Source organism: Amblyraja radiata, chromosome 19, assembly GCF_010909765.2.
Source record: "Amblyraja radiata isolate CabotCenter1 chromosome 19, sAmbRad1.1.pri, whole genome shotgun sequence".
Taxonomy (NCBI): Eukaryota; Metazoa; Chordata; class Chondrichthyes; order Rajiformes; family Rajidae; genus Amblyraja; species Amblyraja radiata.
In genome coordinates, this window is record NC_045974.1 from 29635574 (window position 1) to 29656614 (window position 21041).

Here is a 21041-nt window from a genome sequence, read left to right on the forward strand (position 1 = left end):
AGGTTTTTAATATCCAGCTGCTGGTTCCTTTAAAATTCTTTTTGGATTCTTCTGATGTGCTTAAAATAGACAGTCTTATGGAGTATAATTATTGGATCATTTTGCAAGTATCAATTCCTTTATATTACCATTCATTTTACTGCAGATCGGCCACAGGTCCCCAGCCTAAATCACTCCAAATTTCTTCCTCTCACTGGCGGCTGATTGCGAACCGAGACCCAACCCAAACATGACTACGTGGCATGCAATTTCCGAGGTTCCAATACTCCAGGTTGCAATCCATCTCCCTCTTCACACTTGCTCCACTATCATTGCCATTACTACTATTACATCACCCTATCTGTCCACTAGGCTAACTGATTTGTCAGCAAGTTATCCCAGTGTTGTAGTCTCTATCTTTCCATTAATCAATGTGAACGAGTTGGGCCGAAGGCCATGTTTCCATATTGTATGACTAGGTCTTTAAGATTCTATGTCTTCATACATTAACTATGGATTCAACTTCCTGTAATGGAAAATTTATGAATTTCAAAGCTAATGACCAACATGGTTTGGAAATATACCATTAGAGTTTTGTTGACGCCTTAGATGTTTTATGGAAGACGGTTGATATTTAAAAATTTAAGCGACTAATCATTTTGCTCAGGGAGGTTATTCCTTCAAGGTTAATTTTGATAATATCAAAGGCCTTGAAGAGAATTTAATGCATTAAATTGATCTGGAGACATTAGAGTTTAGCATCAATATAATAAATAAGTAGCCAGACACGATGAAACAAATCTCCGGAAAGAAGATGGTAGGAACTGTGATGGCTTGAGGTTAGTAACTGATGAGCTATTAGCAAATTCACATGAAATCTTCTAATTACTGCAACTGGTTTGTGTTAAGTTTATAGTACTAGTATAGAAATAAATTGATGGCTAATAAAATAATGGAATAAAATTAAAGCAAACTTTTTTTCAGAATATATTTTACCAAACTGAAAAACAAATTCATTTATAAGATAGTTTAAAAAAATGTTAATGCCATCCTCATAGACTTAGCAGCATTTATTCTGTCGCTTCTTACCAATACTACAATCCTCTAGTCGTACATGCGTATCTGCATGCATGCATGTATTGGTTTATTATTGTCACATGTATTAAGATAGTGAAAAATGTTGTTTTGAGCTATCCGGACAGATCAAATCATGAGTGCAATCATGTTATACATGAGTACAAAGATAGTGCAAAAAGAGAAAGGAAAAAGAGTGCAAAATGTAGTGTTACAGCTACAGAAAAAGCGCAGAGTAACAAATGTGCTGCAAAAAAAGGACGACAAATAAGTCGTTTGGAAGATTAGGATTATATTCTTAGTATACGAAAGCTCCTTACAATACGAGGGGTCCATTCAAGAGCCTGCTACCACTGCTGAAGATGCTGTTCGTGAATCCAAAAGCTGTGTTTTCAAGCTCTGTGGGTGTATGGGTTTGTCTGCGCGCACACACACACACACACACACAGTGCCCTCCATAATGTTTGGACAAAGACCCATCATCTATTTATTTGCCTCTGTACTCCACAATTTGAGATTTGTAATAGAAAACATCACATGTGGTTAAAGTACACATTGTCAGATTTTAATAGAGGCCATTTTTATACATTTTGGTTTCACCATGTAGAAATTACAGCAATGTATATATAGTCCCCCCATTTCAGAGCACCATAAAGTTTGGGACATAGCAATGTCATGTAAATGAAAGTAGTCATGTTTAGTATTTTGTTGCATATCCTTTGCACGCAATGACTGCTTGAAGTCTGCAATTCATGGACATCACCAGTTGCTGATTGTCTTCTCTTGTGATGCTCTGCCAGACCTGTATTGCGATAATTCCCAATATTTTCAATTACGATATCTGCACGACCAATGTTTACCAAGCACTTTAGCTGCTGTTGTCCCTTCAGCTCTGCTTCTCTTTACCTTCATTTCGTTTCACTTTTGGAATTCTAAAGTTGGGTACATGTCTCTCACACTTACCCCGACTTCCACAATTTTTTTCAGCGTAAAAATTCAACATTTTGGCAGTTTTTAACAGGTAGGAAAGTACGCTTTTCTTGCATTAATAACATATACCGGAAGTGACGGATGTCCTCCAGATGGATTGAGCGGCTCCGTGCGTCAAGCCCTATGACCCAGTGACCTTACGTGCAACCCCCCCCTATAAACTCGCAACCGTCTTGCTGAACACTTACACCCAAAGATCTTATAGCAGAGCTATAGGATCTTTGCTTACACCTGGTTCACCTAAACTTAGGTATGTTACAAAACTTACCTTCAGCGGCTCTGTAATTCTGCCACTGGCCGTGTGCGCGATTTTGGCGCGTTTGAGGGGGGGGGCGGGGTTAAAACGGGGTTTTTTCCCGGACCTGGTCCTGAATTATATTTGTTGGAGTGCAAGTTTTTGCTAAAGAATCGTTCCTACAGCCGTTCTGTGTGTTTTTTTTTTTTAATTCACCCGACAAGTTAATCGCTGGAGTCATTTTAAAATATTTTATTTTTATGTATAAAAGTGTTGCTTAAGATGTATTTAATTCACATTTTACGTTGCGAAACGGTGATTTCCCCCTCCGAAGAACCGGCAGTGTATTTGCTGCAGATATGGGGGTATAAATTCACCACATCTGAACGATCTAAATGGTCCGTTCCAGTAAAACCCACTCGCAAGCTGATTTAAATGGCCATTAATTTACAGGTATTAAACATTAAATTCCTTCCATTTGGCCTATAAACCCATGACAATGAGATTTTAAAATTATGTTATATTCTGAATTATTGTATGAATGTTATTTGGACACTTAGGCTATTTAAAAATGTTAATCGATTCTTAAGAAATGGATAGATGTTTAGATCTAGTAATTGAATTTTGTAATAACTACAATTAGGTAACTAACTAATTATATGCTTTAACTTCATCATCTAAGTAAGATTGTTTCATATTTGTTTCAGAATGCTTCAATCTATAATAACTGAAAATTTATTTCAGTTCTCTTAAATTTTAAGAAAGTTATCGGCCTTTAAATGTTCTCGATCACAGCTTTTGTGTTAAGTCAATGAAAAAGCAATAGGGAACAAGATGCCAATTTCCGAGTATGAAAATGGCCATAACATTTTTAATACTGAAGATATGAAAGTGAATTAGGTGTCAAATTAAACTTATTTTTATGCTTTATCTGATGGGATAAATTAAAGACTTGATTTTTAAAATCTCAAAATGTTGTAACATTGCTACTAAACTTGCTGGATTTCCCGGATGCTAACCGGTTTAACTACTGACCACAAACCATCATCTATTAACAAGCATCTGCAGTTCTTTGTTTCCCCATCCTTTGCCAGAGTGAGGCCACATACAGTTTGGAGGACCAGCACCACAAATTCCACTTGGGTAGCTTACAACCCAATGGTATGAAAAAATTAATAATGCCATTGCACCACTCTTCTTTCCTTATCTTACAGTCTATTGTCTTTTTATATCAAGAGTAAAGCATGTTTAATTTTCAAATGTACCGAGAAACGAAAAAATGAAATTCTAATGAGCCTGTCCCACTTAGGTGATTTTTCAGGCGACTGGACACACTCACACATCGCTTCCTTCAACAGCCTGTTATGCAGGCAGGGGACAGGGCAAGCGGGGGGGGGGACACTGTCTTTCACAGGGTGCAAAGCCAAGGTGATACAGACACACAACGCGATGAACAGGAAGGTTAGCGCTGTAATTAAGACACGGTCGGGAGAGTCGAACCATCCGCAGCCGGTGATCGAGCTGGCTCAGCGGGGACAGGCTGCATCTCTGGAGAGAGGAATGGGTGACGTTTCGTGTCGAGACCCTTCTTCAGACGGGGGTGTGTAGGCTTTGCCTTGAGCCGACCTTTGCCTTCACTGGGACAGGAGGCGGTGATCGCTCCCCGGCGCCACGCCGAGGCCGCTCGCGACAGCTCTCGCGAAACTTCAACGAGGCGCTCGCGCGTCTTAAAACGAAAGTCGGTTTAAAAAATCCGGGCGCAGATTCGAAAATGGAATCCCGCTGACCTCGAGCCGGTGGGCCCCGGTTTCCATGGTAACACGGCCTAAAATCCCCTCCCCCTCCACATAGGCACAAAAAAAAAAGCGCTCCAACCATCGGCATATTCTTCCTCAGCAGAACGAGCTTTGCCTGCACAAAGGAACGTCGCCGAGGGAAGGTAAGCGCCGGAGACAAAGCAAGCGCTCCCTGACACGCAGGCCGCGGCAAATTGGTCAGATTCATGCATAAAGCGATAAGGATTTTGGTGAAGGCCTAAAGCGAAGCCATGCAGCGATGCACATGCCAAACAATGCACTGTGCGGAGGGCTTCAGTGGAGAGACGGTACCAGTGGATACAGAAACCTCCGAAAGAAACGATAGCCATAGGCTGAAAATCACTAACCAGAGGCATAGCTACATGGTCAGAGAAGACAAGTTTAAAGGAGATGTGCAAAACAAGTTTTTATTTACTACACAGAGTAGGGTACGTGTCTGAAGTGCACTGCCAGAAGTGGTAGTAGTTATGATAGAAGCGTCCAAGACGGTTTTAGATGGACACAAATGAATATGCAGGAAATGGAGGGGAAAGGGGAAGAGAGTAGTGACAGGCTAGTCCTGATACAAAAAAGGAGCAAGTTGGAGAATTCAACATTGAGTCTTACAGGTTGCAACACATGGAATGAGCTGCCAGACAAAGTGTTTGAGGCAGGTACTATAACAACATTGAAAAACTATTTAGACAGGTACATGATTAGGGACGTTTTAGAGGGATGGCCAAATCAGAATAGATGAGTTGCACATCTTGGTCAGCATGGATCAACTCTATTTCCACATGAAAAATGGGGTGTTGTTCCCTGAGCTTGTCGCCATGTTGCACCAGTGAAGGAGGTCAGATATGGGGAGTTCAAAGTGGGAGAGTAATTTAAATTGGTGGACAGCAAGAAGCTCAAGTTCACTCTTACCAACTGAGTGCTCAATATGTAGGAACTGTAGACGCTGGTTTACAAAAAAGGACACAAAGTGCTGGAGTAACTCAGTGGGTCAGGCAACAAAGGAATCCTAATCCAACATATCATCCTATTATGTTTATGTAACCTCAAACGTGGTCCCACCACCAGTCACATCTTTCCATCTGTTTTCTTCAGAGACCGTTCTTTCTAACTCCTTGGTTCACTCATCCCATCCCAAGCAAACCACCCTTTCCCCAGCTACTTATCCCTGCAATTACAGGAAATGCAATACTTGTCCCTATACTTCCTTCCTCACCTCCACCCAGGGACCCCAACAGTCCTTCCAGGCGAGACAGAAGTTCAGGTGCTGCATCTACTCAGCTGACCTCATGTGCTGCATCTACTCAGCGACCATTTCACCAAACACTTGTGCTCGGTCCACCAAGGCCTACTTGATCTCTCAGTCTACTACATTGGAAGAATTGCAAACGAATCACTGTCTTACCAGGAAAGACATGGTAACCCAGAAGGAAACCAAAAGGATAGGTTTTGCTTCTATGCAGTGAAATAGACAGTAAATGTTTCAGGTCAAAACCCTTCCTCTGGTCTGTAAAACCTGAATTGTTGACTGTCCAGTTTCCTCCACAGATGCTGCCTAATATCCGAGTTCCTCTGGCAGCATATTTTTAATTCTGTTCTTGCTGTCAGAGGGTGATGGAAGTAGATGAAATGCAGTCAAGGACTCTCCTTTCTTCCTCTACCTTTCCCGCCTCAACCATTCCACTCCCAGGGCCTCTTTCCCCACCTCATTCCCTGACCTCCTTTCCTCCACCTCATACTCTTCAGCTCCTTTCCTCATTTCTGACACCTCCAACGTAATCCCAGCATCAGTCACATCTTCCCATCTCCACCACTCTCCGCCTTCTGCAGAGATGGCTCCTCCACAACTCCTCGGCTCACTCCTCTTCAAACCTATCTCACACCACCTGCTCTTATCTCTGACCTCTGTTCCAACCAGATGCCTCACCTCGACCACCCCCAGCTTCGTATCTGAATGGTGGCCGATTAGGAAAAGATGTAACGAAACCTGGGTGTCATGGTACACCAGTCATTGAAAGTAGGCATGCAGATGCAGCAGGCAGTGAAGAAAGCGAATGGTAGGGTAGCATTCATAGCAAAAGGATTTGAGTATAGGAGCAGGGAGGTTCTACTGCAGTTGTACAGGGTCTTGGTGAGACCACACCTGGAGTATTGCGTACAGTTTTGGTCTCCTAATCTGAGGAAGGACATTCTTGCCATAGAGGGAGTACAGAGAAGATCCACCAGACTGATTCCTAGGATGTCAGGACTTTCATATGAAGAAAGACTGGATACTCGGCTAGTACTTGCTAGAATTTAGAAGATTATGGGGGGATCTTTTAGAAACGTACAAAATTCTTAAGGGGTTGGACAGGCTAGATGCAGGAAGATTGTTCCCGATGTTGGGGGAAGTCCAGAACAAGGGGTCACAGTTTAAGGATAAGGGGGAAATCTTTTAGGACTGAGATGAGAAAAACATTTTTTACACAGAGAGTGGTGAATCTCTGGAATTCTCTGCCACAGAATGCAGTTGAGGCCAGTTCATTGGCTATATTTAAGAGGGAGTTAGATGTGGCCCTTGTGGCTAAAGGGATCAGGGTGTATGGAGAGAAGGCAGGTACAGGATACCGAGTTGGATGATCAGCCATGATCATTTTGAATGGCGGTGCAGGCTCGAAGGGCCGAATGGCCTACTCCTGCACCTATTTTCTATGTTTCCCTCCACCTCACCCCTTTCAAACACCTTCTCTCCACCTCACCCCTTTTAAACTTCTTTCCTTCACTCCCCTCCCCAGCTTCTTTCCTCAATGTCCCCTCAGTTCCATTCTCCCCCACCCCACCACTCAATTCATCCACGTTTAGGACAGAGAGTGGTGAATCTGTGGAATTCTCTGCCACAGAAGGTAGTTGAGGCCAGTCCATTGGCTATATTTAAGAGGGAGTTAGATGTGGCCCTTGTGGCTAAAGGGATCAGGGTGTATGGAGAGAAGGCAGGGATGGGATACTGAGTTGGATGATCAGCCATGATCATATCGAATGGCGGTGCAGGCTCGAAGGGCCGAATGGCCTACTCCACCTATTTTCTATGTTTCTATCACCCCGCCCAGCTTCACCCATCCACGTTTCCTCCAACTCAGCCCCCCTCCTTTCCTTCACCTCACCCCTTACCCCACTTCGCCTCCCCCCTTCACCCCCACTCTGCAACCTCACCCCCCTCTTCTCCACTCCCTTCACCAAATCACTCCCCCTTCTCTACTTCACCCCCCCCCCATTCTTTTCCACTCCCCCCCTTTTCTCCACCACCCCCTTTCTCAACCACCCCCCCCCCTTTCACCATTTCACCCCTCCACTTCACCCCCCTTCCCCTTTTCAACACTTCACCCCCCCTTCTCCGATTCACCACTCCCCACCCCCTTTCTCCACATCAACCCCCCCTTCCACTTCTCACCCCCCCCTCCCTCCACTTCTCACCCCCCTCCCTCCACACTTCTCACCCCCCCTTCCACACTTCTCACTCCACATTTCTCACCCCCCCTCTACTTCTCACCCCCTCTTCCACTTCTCACCCACCCCTTTCTCCACTTCACCCCCCCCCATTCTTTTCCACTCCACACCCCTTTCTCCACCACCCCCTTTCTCAACCCCCCCCCCCTTCACCAATTCACCCCTCCACTTCACCCCCTTCCCCTTTTCAACACTTCTCACCCCCCTTCCACTTCTCACCCCCCTTCCACTTCTCACCCCCCCCTTCCATTTCTCACCCCCCCTTCCACTTCTCACCCCCCTTCCACTTCTCACACCCCCCCTACCACTTCTCACCCCCCCCCTTCCACTTCTCCCACCCCCCCTTCCACTTCTCCCCCCCCCCCTACCACTTCTCCCACCCCCCCCCACCACTTCTCACACCCCCCCTACCACTTCTCCCACCCCCCCTTCCACTTCTCACCCCCCCTCTACTTCTCACCCCCCCCTCTACTTCTCACCCCCTCTTCCACTTCTCACCCACCCCTTTCTCCACTTCACCCCCCCATTCTTTTCCACTCCACCCCCCTTTTCTCCACCACCCCCTTTCACCAATTCACCCTTCCACTTCACCCCCTTCCCCTTTTCAACACTTCTCACCCCCCTTCCACTTCTCACTCCCCCCCTTCCACTTCTCCCACCCCCCCCCCTTCCACTTCTCACCCCTCACCACTCCCTCCTTTCTCCCTTTCCTCCACCCCTTTCCTCTGTAGTGCTGCATTGGGGCATGCCCGGGCAGAGCCTCGATGATTCAGCAACAGCAGAGTCGAAGCGACGCATCTGTTTGTGTTGACGGGTTTTGCTCGGGCATGTTCGAACAATTACGAGACAACTGTCCTCCAAGCGATCCGCCCGGACATGTACCGCCCACATCCTAGAGTTTAAATAGGAAGCCGGGAGGTTTTTAAACGTAGGTGAATTTGAGGTAGTGCGCTGTATCTGTTTAAGATGGTTTAAAGTTAGTCGAATTATGTTTTTTTTAAGATGTGCGAAGGACAAATGTTTGCTTAGAAACATTTTGAAGAAATGGCGACAAACGGGTCTGCATTCTGTCTTAACACTTCACAAGAAGATCAAATGTGGTCGTCAGAGCACGAAAGTCAGGTATTTCCCTTTGGTTTTGTAGATTTCGTTTAAAACAAAAGCTTCAGATTTGTTTCGGCACTTTAGTTGTTTGCTGACCAAGAACGTTGTTTTTCTTTTTCCTGCAAACGTTTTAGGTGAAACCCAAGCCACTTTTACTTACGCTGTTGAAGTTTGCAGGTGCGCAGAATGAAACCTTCACAGTAAAGGAGGTTAGTCTTACAGTTAAATTAGTTGAATTTTGTAAGTTATGTATTGATAAATTAGTTACTCACTCGCGGAAATTACAGCTGTAAACTGAAACAAACTACTGGAGGAAACCGGTCCTGACGCTGGATCTCGATCCGAAATATCGACCATGCCTTTGCCTTCGCAGATGCTGTCTGACCCGCTGAATTCCTCCAGCGGTTAGTTTCTAGCTCATTTCTTATGATTCCTAAACTAAACGTGTGGAATTTGTTTCACTTCTTATGTGAGTCGTCGCTCAGGATTGCCTTTGAGTACAAGATGGTTGCAAGACCGCCTCAGCGATGCATTTTACTGTCTGGGACGAGATGTAATAGCCAAAATGTTTCAATAACCTCGCATGAGAACTTATGGAAGATATTTATAGATGTGGATAAAGGAGGAGGGGTGGGGTGGGAATTAAAAACAACAAAATAACAGGCTAGATTGCATGCAGAGGTAATGGATTGAAACAAGGGAAAGTGATGCAAATAAGTGGTTAATGATGAAGGAAACTGGGTTATGTGATTTGTAGGTAGTAATGGTATAATACTGTGTAATGTGTCTTAATGAGATTTTGTTTGTTGAGTTTACAGCTGTGTTGGAGAGTAAGCTGGAGTGCTACAATTAATTAAATGACAGTTGACTGTTATGAACTATGTACAGCAGGTGTGTGAGTCATAAACACGCATTCCCCATAAGGACATCATTTTAATGTGTCCTTATTCCACAGAGCAACTCTTTCTCTTTGCCACTACCAATTTTTGGCATAGAATCATTCAACATGGAAATGACCCATTTGGCCCAACTTTCCACATTGATGAGTGGGCACCCTTCCATATTAATCCCTTCTCTCAGTAGGAGAGTAATGCTCCGTAGCCTTTTATGCACAGGTGTTTTAAGTGCCCCTCTACATACTAGTCAGCAACCCAGCTTCAAATAGTCTATTTGGCAGTGCATTCCGGGTACTTCCACTCTCTGGGTGTAGAAGATTCCCCCTCGTAAACTCTCTAAATCCTTTCTTTGCCCTCAATCTGTGTCATCTACTTTTAGCTACATCTGACATGGGAATAAACTTCCTGCCGTCTTCTCCATCTATACCCCTCTTAGTTTTATTATAGCTCAGTCATATCACCTCTTAAACTCCTCACCTCCAAGGACCACAGACCTAGTCTCTCCTCATAACTGAACAGTTCCACTCCAGGCAACACCCATGTGAATCTCCTAAAAATCCTCTCCTGTACAATCACATGCTTCCCAATGTAAGTCAACCAGAACTGCAACCCAGTATTCTGACAGTGGCCTAACCAGTTTGTCAAAAGAATAAATCAGGGAAGGTAGTGCATCCGTGGATAACAAGGGAAATCAGGGATAGTATCAAAGCGAAGGATGATGCGTACAAATTAGCCAGAAAAAGCAGCATACCAGAGGACTGGGAGAAATTCAGAGACCAGCAGAGGAGGACAAAGGGCTTAATTAGGAAAGGAAAAATAGATTATGAAAGAAAACTGGCAGGGAACATAAAAACTGACTGCAAAAGTTTTTATAGATATGTGAAAAGAAAGAGATTAGTTAAAACAAATGTAGGTCCCTTGCAGTCAAAAACAGGTGAGTTGATCATGGGGAACAAGGATATGGCGGACCAATTAAATAACTACTTTGGTTCCATCTTCACTAAGGAAGACATAAATAATCTGCCGGAAATAGCAGGGGACCGCGGGTCAAAGGAGTTGGAGGAATTGAGTGAAATCCAGGTTAGTCGGGAAGTGGTGTTGGGTAAATTGAATGGATTAAAGGCCGATAAATCCCCAGGGCCAGATAGGCTGCATCCCAGAGTACTTAAGGAAATAGCTCCAGAAATAGTGGATGCATTAGTAATAATCTTTCAAAACTCTTTAGATTCTGGAGTAGTTCCTGAGGATTGGCGGGTAGCAAACGTAACCCCACTTTTTAAGAAGGGAGGGAGAGAGAAAACGGGGAATTACAGACCAGTTAGTCTAACATCGGTAGTGGGGAAACTGCTAGAGTCAGTTATTAAAGATGGGATAGCAGCACATTTGGAAAGTGGTGAAATCATTGGACAAATTCAGCATGGATTTACGAAAGGTAAATCATGTCTGACGAATCTTATAGAATTTTTCGAGGATGTAACTAGTAGAATGGATAGGGGAGAACCAGTGGATGTGTTATATCTGGACTTTCAGAAGGCTTTCGACAAGGTCCCACATAAGAGATTAGTATACAAACTTAAAGCACACGGTATTGGGGGTTCAGTATTGATGTGGATAGAGAACTGACTGGCAAACAGGAAGCAAAGAGTAGGAATAAACGGGTCCTATTCACAATGGCAGGCAGTGACTAGTGGGGTACCGCAAGGCTCAGTGCTGGGACCCCAGCTATTTACAATATATATTAATGATCTGGATGAGGGAATTGAAGGCAATATCTCCAAGTTTGCGGATGACACTAAGCTGGGGGGAAGTGTTAGCTGTGAGGAGGATGCTAGGAGACTGCAATGTGACTTGGATAGGCTGGGTGAGTGGGCAAATGTTTGGCAGATGCAGTATAATGCGGATAAATGTGAGGTTACCCATTTTGGTGGCAAAAACAGGAAAGCAGACTATTATCTAAATGGTGGCCGATTAGGAAAAGGGGAGATGCAGCGAGACCTGGGTGTCATGGTACACCAGTCATTGAAAGTAGGCAAGCAGGTGCAGAAGGCAGTGAAGAAAGCGAATGGTGTGTTAGCTTTCATAGCAAAAGGATTTGAGTATAGGAGCAGGGAGGTTCTACTGCAGTTGTACAGGGTCTTGGTGAGACCACACCTGGAGTATTGCGTACAGTTTTGGTCTCCAAATCTGAGGAAGGACATTATTGCCATAGAGGGAGTGCAGAGAAGGTTCACCAGACTGATTCCTGGGATGTCAGGACTGTCTTATGAAGAAAGACTGGATAGACTTGGTTTATACTCTCTAGAATTTAGGAGATTGAGAGGGGATCTTATAGAAACTTACAAAATTCTTAAGGGGTTGGACAGGCTAGATGCAGGAAGATTGTTCCCGATGTTGGGGAAGTCCAGGACAAGGGGTCACAGGTTAAGGATAAGGGGGAAATCCTTTAAAACCGAGATGAGAAGAACTTTTTTCACACAGAGAGTGGTGAATCTCTGGAACTCTCTGCCACAGAGGGTAGTTGAGGCCAGTTCATTGGCTATATTTAAGAGGGAGTTAGATGTGGCCCTTGTGGCTAAGGGGATCAGAGGGTATGGAGAGAAGGCAGGTACGGGATACTGAGTTGGATGATCAGCCATGATCATATTGAATGGCGGTGCAGGCTCGAAGGGCCGAATGGCCTACTCCTGCACCTAATTTCTATGTATAAAATCATGAGGGGAATAAATGGGTTGAATGCAGAGTTTTTCCCAGGGTAGAGGTGCAAGAACTAGAGGGGAAAGTTTCAATAGGAACCCGAGGGACCATTTTTTCCACACAGAAAGTGATGGGTATATGGAAAGAGCAATGAGCGGAAGTAATTGAGGCAGGTGCAATAGCAATATTTAAAAATCATTTGGACTGGTACATGGTTAAGAAAGATTTAAATGGATTTGGACCAAATGCAGGCAAATTGGACTAACTTAAATGGTACATCTTGGTTAGCATGCAATAGTTGGGCCAAAGTACCTGTTTCTGTGCTGTGTGACTATGACTCTTTTGCCCTTTTGTTGTTAATGAATCATATTATATATTATGGTAAGTTGCCATTTCTAGTACTGCGTTCATGTTTTGAATTAAAAATTGATATTTCTGTTTTTGACAGGTAATGCACTACTTAGGACAATATATAATGACTAAGCAATTGTATGATGAAAAGCAACAGCATATCGTTCATTGTTCAGATGAGCTGCTCAGTCAATTGTTTGGAGTGCAGAGCTTTTCGGTGAAAGAACCACGGTAAAGTACATTTTAAGATGAAGCTGCAAATCAATCTCTGAATAAGTAGGGAGAGGATTGAAATCTTTTTTTTTAAATATCACAGAGAAACTGCAATGTGAATAAGTGATGACAATAAATATAGATTTGAGAACTGTATTGGTATTCCTAAAATGCTGTTATTTAAGGCAGAAATGGGGATTCTGGAGACCTGCCATGAAGGATGGGCTATTTTTTTCACAGATAGTTAGCAAGACAAATAAGAGAATGTATGGGGCTATCCAGTAAGTAACAAAACAATACAGGATGCAAAATGCTGGAGTAGGTCAGTGGGTCAGGCAGCATCTCAGGAGAACATGGATAGGTGATGTTTTGAGTTGGAACTCTTCTTCAGACTGAGGAATAGTCCCAACCCAAAACATCACCTATCCATGTTCTCCTGAGATGTTGCCTAACCTGCCGAGTTACCCCTGCATTTGTGGTTCCTTATTTCTACTTCTATATGTTTGACAATATTCTGCACGAGGTTAACATTATAAATAAACACTTGCATAAAATAACAATAGGTTGATAATTAACTGATAGAGACAGGAAGAAGATGAATTTATGCTGTGAAAAATGAGATGTGCCTTGTAAATGATTTGGATGAAAAAGTTGTATGTGCAAATTTCCATATAGCAATAAATTGAGAATCATAATTAATTTTGTAGTTGCCTGAGATTGTAAATGGGGAAAAAGAGTAAACAATTAGGATTGAATTGCATAGGGATGATGGGGGGGGGGGGGAAATGCAGGTGCTGGAAATCTAAAACAAAAGAAGAAAATGCTGGAAATACTTGGCCTGGCAGTCCACATCTGTGGGACGGGAAGCCGAGTTTCAATTCAAAGATCCTTAACTCAATTTCTTTTCCCGCAGATGGAGTAATTCCAAAATATTCTGTCCATTAAAGCACTGAGTTGTACAGTACAGAAAAAGCCTTTGCCCACCATTTTCATGAAGACCATTTTGCCCAACACCAATCCTATTTACCTGTGTTATTTATCCTTGGGTCACATGTGCCTTTAAAGATAGCGGAGTCAGGGGATATGGGGAGAAGGCAGGAACGGGGTACTGATTGGGGATGATCAGCCATGATCACATTGAATGGACGAATGGCCTACTCCTGCACCTATTGTCTATTGCCTTAACCTTTTAAACCATATCACCTTGCAGAACCTTGTCAAAAGCTTTATTAATGTCCATCACTGTATTGTTACTTCGCAAAGAGCTCAATCAAGTTAGTAAGACACTAGTTCCCTCACACAAAATCAATCATACCTTGCCTATCAAACAAAGATACAAAAATCTCCATCGGGCACCAACCATCTCCTCTCTTACCTCCCATAGCATTTTGCAATAGATATCATCTAGCCAGGTGGATTTATCAATTCTTGTGCATTTCATAGTGAGAAATATCTGGGTAGTTTGTGCTCCGCTTTCTAAGCAGCTCTCTTGCTACATTCTGTTTTTTTTGCTTGAATTTAAGTTTTTCAGATACCTATGCATTACATCAAGTAGTTTAATAGAAGCAATGCAGCAGTTCTTGACTTTCTTACATTTATTTTCCCTTTCTGTGCAGTTTGCATAAAACAAAGACATTCTGTAACATTTAAATACAATTTTGCAGTGCTAAACCTAAAATATGAAACGTTGATATACACAAAGGCTTGAAGTGGACTTACAATGCACATCCAAAAACAGTCAGTTGTTGCTGTCCAGATGTTTTGTCTTCCTCTTTTGAGTGTCCTGCTCCCAAAATCTGTAATTACCATATATATCATTTATTTCTTCTTTTATGGCCTTCCTTAAAATATATCTCTCTGACCAAGCTGTTGATGTTTATCTGCATTATCTCACTTTTTGAATATCTGTTTTTCTAATTGCATATCCGAATCACCTTGGAAACCTCTCTGAAAGGGGCACAATTTTAGTGGAAGATATTCTTCTACCATAGCTCCCTGAGTAATCTTATCACAGATTCATGAATTGCTCGAAAAACTAAGCCTCTTTTAAATATCTATTTTCAGTCAAATCTGTCATCAAGGAATGAAAGACTACCAACATTAATACACAAAACAAAGAATAACTTTTTTTAAAGCAAGCAAAGTCATTATCCATTAAAAATCATTAAATCCTATTCACATCTGGAATCTAATAAATGTTAGAAACACAACTAGCTTGGAGGTGGGTTAAAAAGAATACACAAATTGCTCGAATAAATCAGTGGGTCAGGCAGCATCTCTAAAGAATATGGATAGGTGACCTTTCAGGTCGTGACCCAAATATGTTTAATTCAAACAGTTAAAACAGTACTAATAATACAGTGCTGGTAAAATACTAACTAGTATTTATAGATTTAAACAATACTAGACCAAGTGAGACCCATTGGGTCCCAGTCACACGGGAGGCCTGGTGTCCCCCCCCCCCAACACAACCCATTCCTCAACACAATATTCCACCACTCACCTGTTCCACCAACGCAACCCGTTCCCCCAAAGCAATATTCGACCACTCAGAGGAGGGGGTGTGCGGGAGGGTGGGGTGTGGTGGAAGGGGGGTTGGGTGTGGGGAAAGGGGGGAGGGGGAAGGGGGGTTGTGGGGAGGGGGGGGCTCGCAATCTGCTCACCCCGCACCTTCAGCTTTTGGCCTCACGCATGAGATCCCAGTCCCACTCCGGCTCCGGCTTCACTCAGAGGCTTCCGTTTCCACTCGGCAGTTTCCAGCTGGTCGTGCTGGTCGCCGCAGAAGCAGTCCGCAGGCTGCTCACTCTCTGCGGGGATCGCGCAGGCTGCGCGATCCCCGCGGGCTGCTCAACACACTGTGCCGCTTCAGCTTTTTATTCTCATCGCCGCGTTATTGACAGCGGGTTCCGGAAGGGGCGTTTTTTACGATTTTTAAACCTTCATAACTTTTGTACTATTTCACCAATCGGAACAGAACTTATTTGACTTGCAACAGAGGAGAATGATGAGTAAGGTGGCAAAAAATCGTAGCGCTATGGGGGAACGTTTTTGCGCAAATTTAATTACACTGCAAACAAGATGAGTTTTAGTAATAGTATAGAAGATAGTCCTTTGAGGCAGCTGTCTCTTTTCCTCCACGTCTATATTCATTTGTGCTCCACTTTTTTTCTCCCTGGCTCTCCATTTCATCATTTATGGAGACCGTGGTCCTTATTTCTAATCCCAATTCTTGTTGCTTCACTTTGGGATGTCACGTTGAATGGCTGCAGATTCCAGATGCACTTGCTTTTACCAAATCAAAATGGTTCTTTCCTGCAATGAATAGTTGATAATCCATTTTCATGAGTACACTATAGCATCATGCAAGAGCTGAAAGTGCTACCAACACTAATAATATATTTTATATATAATACAAACCACAGCTGCCTTGTAAAATATTGTAAACTAATGTTAAATGAGTCCATTAGTTGGTTAATCCCAGTTTTATAATTTATGCTTACAAAAACGTTTTTGAATTTCTGCTTATCTTTTAATTCTGTACTTCTTAGGACATTGTATACAATGCTATCAAAAAATTTGACATCTGCAAACCATAAAGGTATGTAACTTAATTTGCATTGGTCATAATATTTAAAGGATGAAGATTTTGTTGTGGGGAGAATAATTGTATAGGATTTATTTCAATTCGCCTTATCAATTTCACACATATACGCCATTGCTTCTAGAAGCAGACGTTCATATTTTGGCAATGTTTAAGGATGAAAGACAGTGTAGTTGTATATTAAGCTCAGACCTTATTTTACAATGGCAAACCGCCAATGTGTATTTAATCGACTTTCTGGTAAGTTAACAATCTTTTATTGATGAATATAGAATAACATCGGGGAGACTAAGCGGAGGTTGGGCGATCGTTTCGCCGAACACCTCCGCTCAGTCCGCAATAACCTACCTGAACTCCCGGTGGCTCAGCACTTCAACTCCCATTCCCAATCCGACCTCTCTGTCCTGGGTCTCCTCCATTACCAGAGTGAGCAACACCGGAAATTGGAGGAACAGCACCTGGGTTGCTTGCGTCCGGATGGCATGAACGTTGAATTCTCCCAGTTTTGCTAGCCCTTGCTGTCTCCTCCCCTTCCTTAACCCTCGAGCTGTCTCCTCCCATCCCCCCGCCCTCGGGCTCCTCCTCCTCCCTTTTTCCTTCCTTCTCCCCCCCACCCCCCATCAGTCTGAAGAAGGGTTTCGGCCCGAAACGTCGCCTATTTCCTTCGCTCCATAGATGCTGCTGCACCCGCTGAGTTTCTCCAGCATTTTTGTGTACCATAGAATAAACAGCTTATGTTTCCTCAAATTAGAAATAGCTTCAGAGCCTGGATCCCCCTCACCCCTTCCACTGCTAAAATAACATTGAGCCTACAGAAGACTATGTAAAGGAAATGAGCAGACCGATGTCTCCTCTAAGCCAATTTTAAAATTCCTCCGAAATAAAGTGGTATATTGAATGGCATTGATAATCGTCTTCAGTGGGAGTTAATATCTATCAGGTAATCATTATGGTGCAGTTGAATTCTTACGATCTATACTTTGTCCAAATACTTTGGCTTTTAACCCAAGGAAGTGTTATATGAGCTAGAAGAGAAGGGTGTGTTTGAGTTGTGATTGGAGAATAATAATTTAAATTAGTTGTGCTATGAAGGTAATATTTTGCTTAGAATTTGACACCATATCTATCACCATGGACTATTCAGGCCTTTTTGTTTACTTGGATATATGATACTGTCAGAAACCAACCACAGTGTTTGTCTTCATCCAAGCAGTTGAGAAATGAGTAGCTTTCTATTTAATTAACTCCTTGTAAGAATATTAGTTTCTTTAAGTACAGAGTTTGAGTGCAAGTTGTCCCGGTCGCTGAAATTGTGCACAGGTATTCCCAACATTCATTTGGTGAGAATATTAAAGAACCTTTCACTGTTTGTCACGATGTAGCCCTGCTACATATTAGGACGTTGACTTACAAACCATCTGGAGCAGAGTTGAAAAAAATCCTTCATTTATGGTCTTCCTTTTATTTTACATTTGTGACTTTAAGTCTTTTTGCAAATTTCATGGTAGGCGATTCTGACATAGCGACACAATCTTTATCCCTGCATGTCTTTAGAGATTTCAAATAATATACTTCACCCCATCCATCTCTTGTCCTACAAAGGTGCTCCATAAATATAGTTGAGGAGCTTTCCTTGCGAGAAAGGAGAACGCATATCAAGTGTAGTTTGTGAGTTTTACTGGGTTCTGTGTGGATTGTTAAGAATTGTCACAAACATTCATGAGAAATGGACTCATTGATAAGTGATATTGTAATTTAATATGGAGAGATTTTGGTTTGTATATTTGCACAGGTAATGTATCAAGTTAATGATCAGCAATTGTTGTGGCCTTTTGCATTTAACACAATGCACATTGATAACTTGCATCAAGCCAGCACCTTGATATTCTGATTGTTGATGGTCCATTACCAGGTACCAGGCATACCCAATATTTCATGACAGGTTTTGGTCAACCAGTATATCCACTGAGATTTGTCTGGGTCTCTGCCCTCTAGATTATTTGGAAATGTACTGCATTGAAAATGTCTATCTTTGTTAGCTGAAAATATATCTGGACTGATTCTCCTGCTGTTGTCCTGTATGGTATAGGAATGTTATTGTACATTCTTAGATTCCAACAAATTTCTATTTTGTTCAAAGATAAAACCTCATCTATTGCATTCATGAGAAATGGACTCATTGATAAGTGATATTGTAATTTAATATGGAGAGATTTTGGTTTGTATATTTGCACAGGTAATGTATCAAGTTAATGAGCGGGACAGGCAGCATCTCTGGAAAGAAGGAATGGGTGATGTTTTGGGTCGAGACCCTTTGGAAGAGATTAATAAATGGGACAAGTGGGTAAAGATAGTACCACTGAATTTGGCCAGAGACTGGAATTAAACAATAAGTTGATCTACAATATGCTGACAACTGTTGTTTGCACGCACCAATGTTGAAATCATCGACCTTTCCTCTGAAGTAAATGGGAGGATTCAACTTTCACAAGACACCATCCTCTCCCTTCTGAACACTGTCCTCTGACATAGGAGTTCTAAAAAGAGCAGTTAACTGTGGATAATTTCCCATTTCAAAGCCAAAGCAGACATTGATGATGTTACTAATGCCCTTAGTGTGCCAGCACAGCCTTTATTTGATTGAGGAAATGGATATGTGAAGATCAAGGCCATGCCTGGTGCAAAATTTATTATCTAATGGGCAGCAGTGATCGCCTGCCCTGCTTTGTTGACCTGGATAATTGACAGAAGGCATCTCTGGGCAATGGAAAAATACCAACAACGTTGTCTCCACAATAGCCACCCAATTTATTGGAATGGCAAGTGGCTCAACCTTTGGTTCTCTCTCTGTCAAGATCCCCAGTATTGAGGTCCTATAAATGTCTGTTTGAGCTAGCATGTCATACACATGCCCAAAACCATACACTCAAAGCAGACCGAGATATGTCCTGGTAAGAGATTATCAGGAGGACATGTCAAAAAAATCATTTCAAATGCTTGGCGATCTCACAAACTACCCACCCACCTGTCCCCTCAAAACTCCATTGACCGTCTTCAATTCCCAAACTAGCCTCATTATCCACATTAGAATACTAAAAACAGCAGTAGGAACAAATCATCCTTCATATTGGGAAACTGTATGAAAGAGTGAAAGATATACAGGTTTCCCCTTTTATTATGTTATTACATTTTATGTCTTCAAACCTATAATTTTACATCTATGAATTGAGTGGACACCAGACCCACCAATAAGGTTGACTCTTAACAGTCGCCTCATATCAGAGTCACTTGAGAATTGGCAATTAATGCTGTCATTGGTGGAAGCAACCAAATTCTGAAATCAAAAATTCCATGTCCCAATAAATAGTCCATGTTATTTCATGGCCACAACATGTGTCATCAAATGCATCATTAAAGACTGAGTCCTGATGATCAAAGCCACCAGACGGAGCTTGAAGAGGTTTAAGAAACCTTCCCTGATCCTGTTTTCATTCACCTGTCACTGATACGTTTATTCCTGATAGGAGTCCCAGTGTGATTACTGCATGTGCATCAGGAGATGGTTCGTTGAGACACCCTACAACAATCAATATATTAGTACGTAATTTGTCCGAGTCGCCAGCAATTATTTTATTTTGTCACAAATCGGGGACCAATCAAGTTCTATCTGATCCATTATTGATTATCCCTTCATTAGGACACAAAAGGGTGTTCAGTGATTACTGCTGTGTGCACTTCCGATTTTAGCTTCTTTCAAAATTAGTGTCTAAGGATGACAAGTTTTTACTGAACCAATCACCTTGATGTGACTGAAAAGCAATGATGTGCAAGATATTTTGTGGAGAGTACGTTGGGTACATTGTGAAGGCTGAGAGGCTTTCCAACATCTGCAGGGTACTAATCAATGGCCCAATAGAATACTCTGTTGCCATGCATGTTGTAGCTTCAGCATTATCCAACATGGAATACAATTGATGAACAGCTGGCACTTCATTCTGAATGCACATTGTGGTACTATACTTGTAATACATATTATTTACAAAACAATTCAATGCTGCTTGGGCAGAATCTTGAAAAATAAGGATCTTTCCCACCTGGAAAAACAAAGATAATCATTACTCAAAAGTCACTCCGTCACATGCCACGGAATCATTATCATAAGAACTAAAATCCATGTTCAGCCTATGCAACAGCCCTTTGTGAAGTACCTTCATTTCTGATGGCAGCTCACACCAAGGCTGGTAATAAAACTGGCCATGTCAAGAATTCTCAAATAACTTGCCCATGTAATTGTGCTACGTTGCTTCTATATTGAGATGTAGACTTCTATTAACTTGTATTACCCATTACTTAAGTTCTAATCTAATTCATAATCAAAGAAAAGTATGTGTTTTTTGTATAAGTACCTTGAGAAGTTTTTCTATGTGATGTAGATTCTATAAATGATCTCAGTCTTGGGAAGGAGATTACCAACCATCTTGGGGGTGAAGATTGTCTAATGGTAAGATTTTCTTGATTTGTTAAAAGGTCTTGGGCACTCTTTCCATGTGTTTTATTTGAGATTACACTTTTTGTTTGATTGTGTAAATTTAATTGAAAATTTTTGCCAT

At 42.3% G+C, this 21041-nt stretch overlaps 1 protein-coding gene across 3 annotated transcripts in view; it reads left to right on the plus strand.

Annotated features, from left to right (window-relative positions):
- Positions 1 to 3911: 3911 nt before the first annotated feature.
- The window catches only part of mdm2 (MDM2 proto-oncogene), a 30584-nt gene continuing 13454 nt past the window's right edge, over positions 3912 to 21041 (plus strand). The window contains exons 1-6 of one of the 3 annotated variants that reach the window (XM_033038143.1): positions 3912 to 4217; positions 8575 to 8694; positions 8811 to 8885; positions 12715 to 12848; positions 16379 to 16428; positions 20865 to 20932. In XM_033038143.1, coding sequence (XP_032894034.1) covers positions 8617 to 8694; positions 8811 to 8885; positions 12715 to 12848; positions 16379 to 16428; positions 20865 to 20932 — 405 coding nt within the window. In that variant the 5' untranslated portion in view covers positions 3912 to 4217; positions 8575 to 8616. Of the gene's footprint in view, positions 4218 to 5486; positions 5508 to 8355; positions 8695 to 8810; positions 8886 to 12714; positions 12849 to 16378; positions 16429 to 20864; positions 20933 to 21041 lie in introns of those variants that run through there. The other 2 variants (XM_033038145.1, XM_033038144.1) reach the window with 2 other exon arrangements.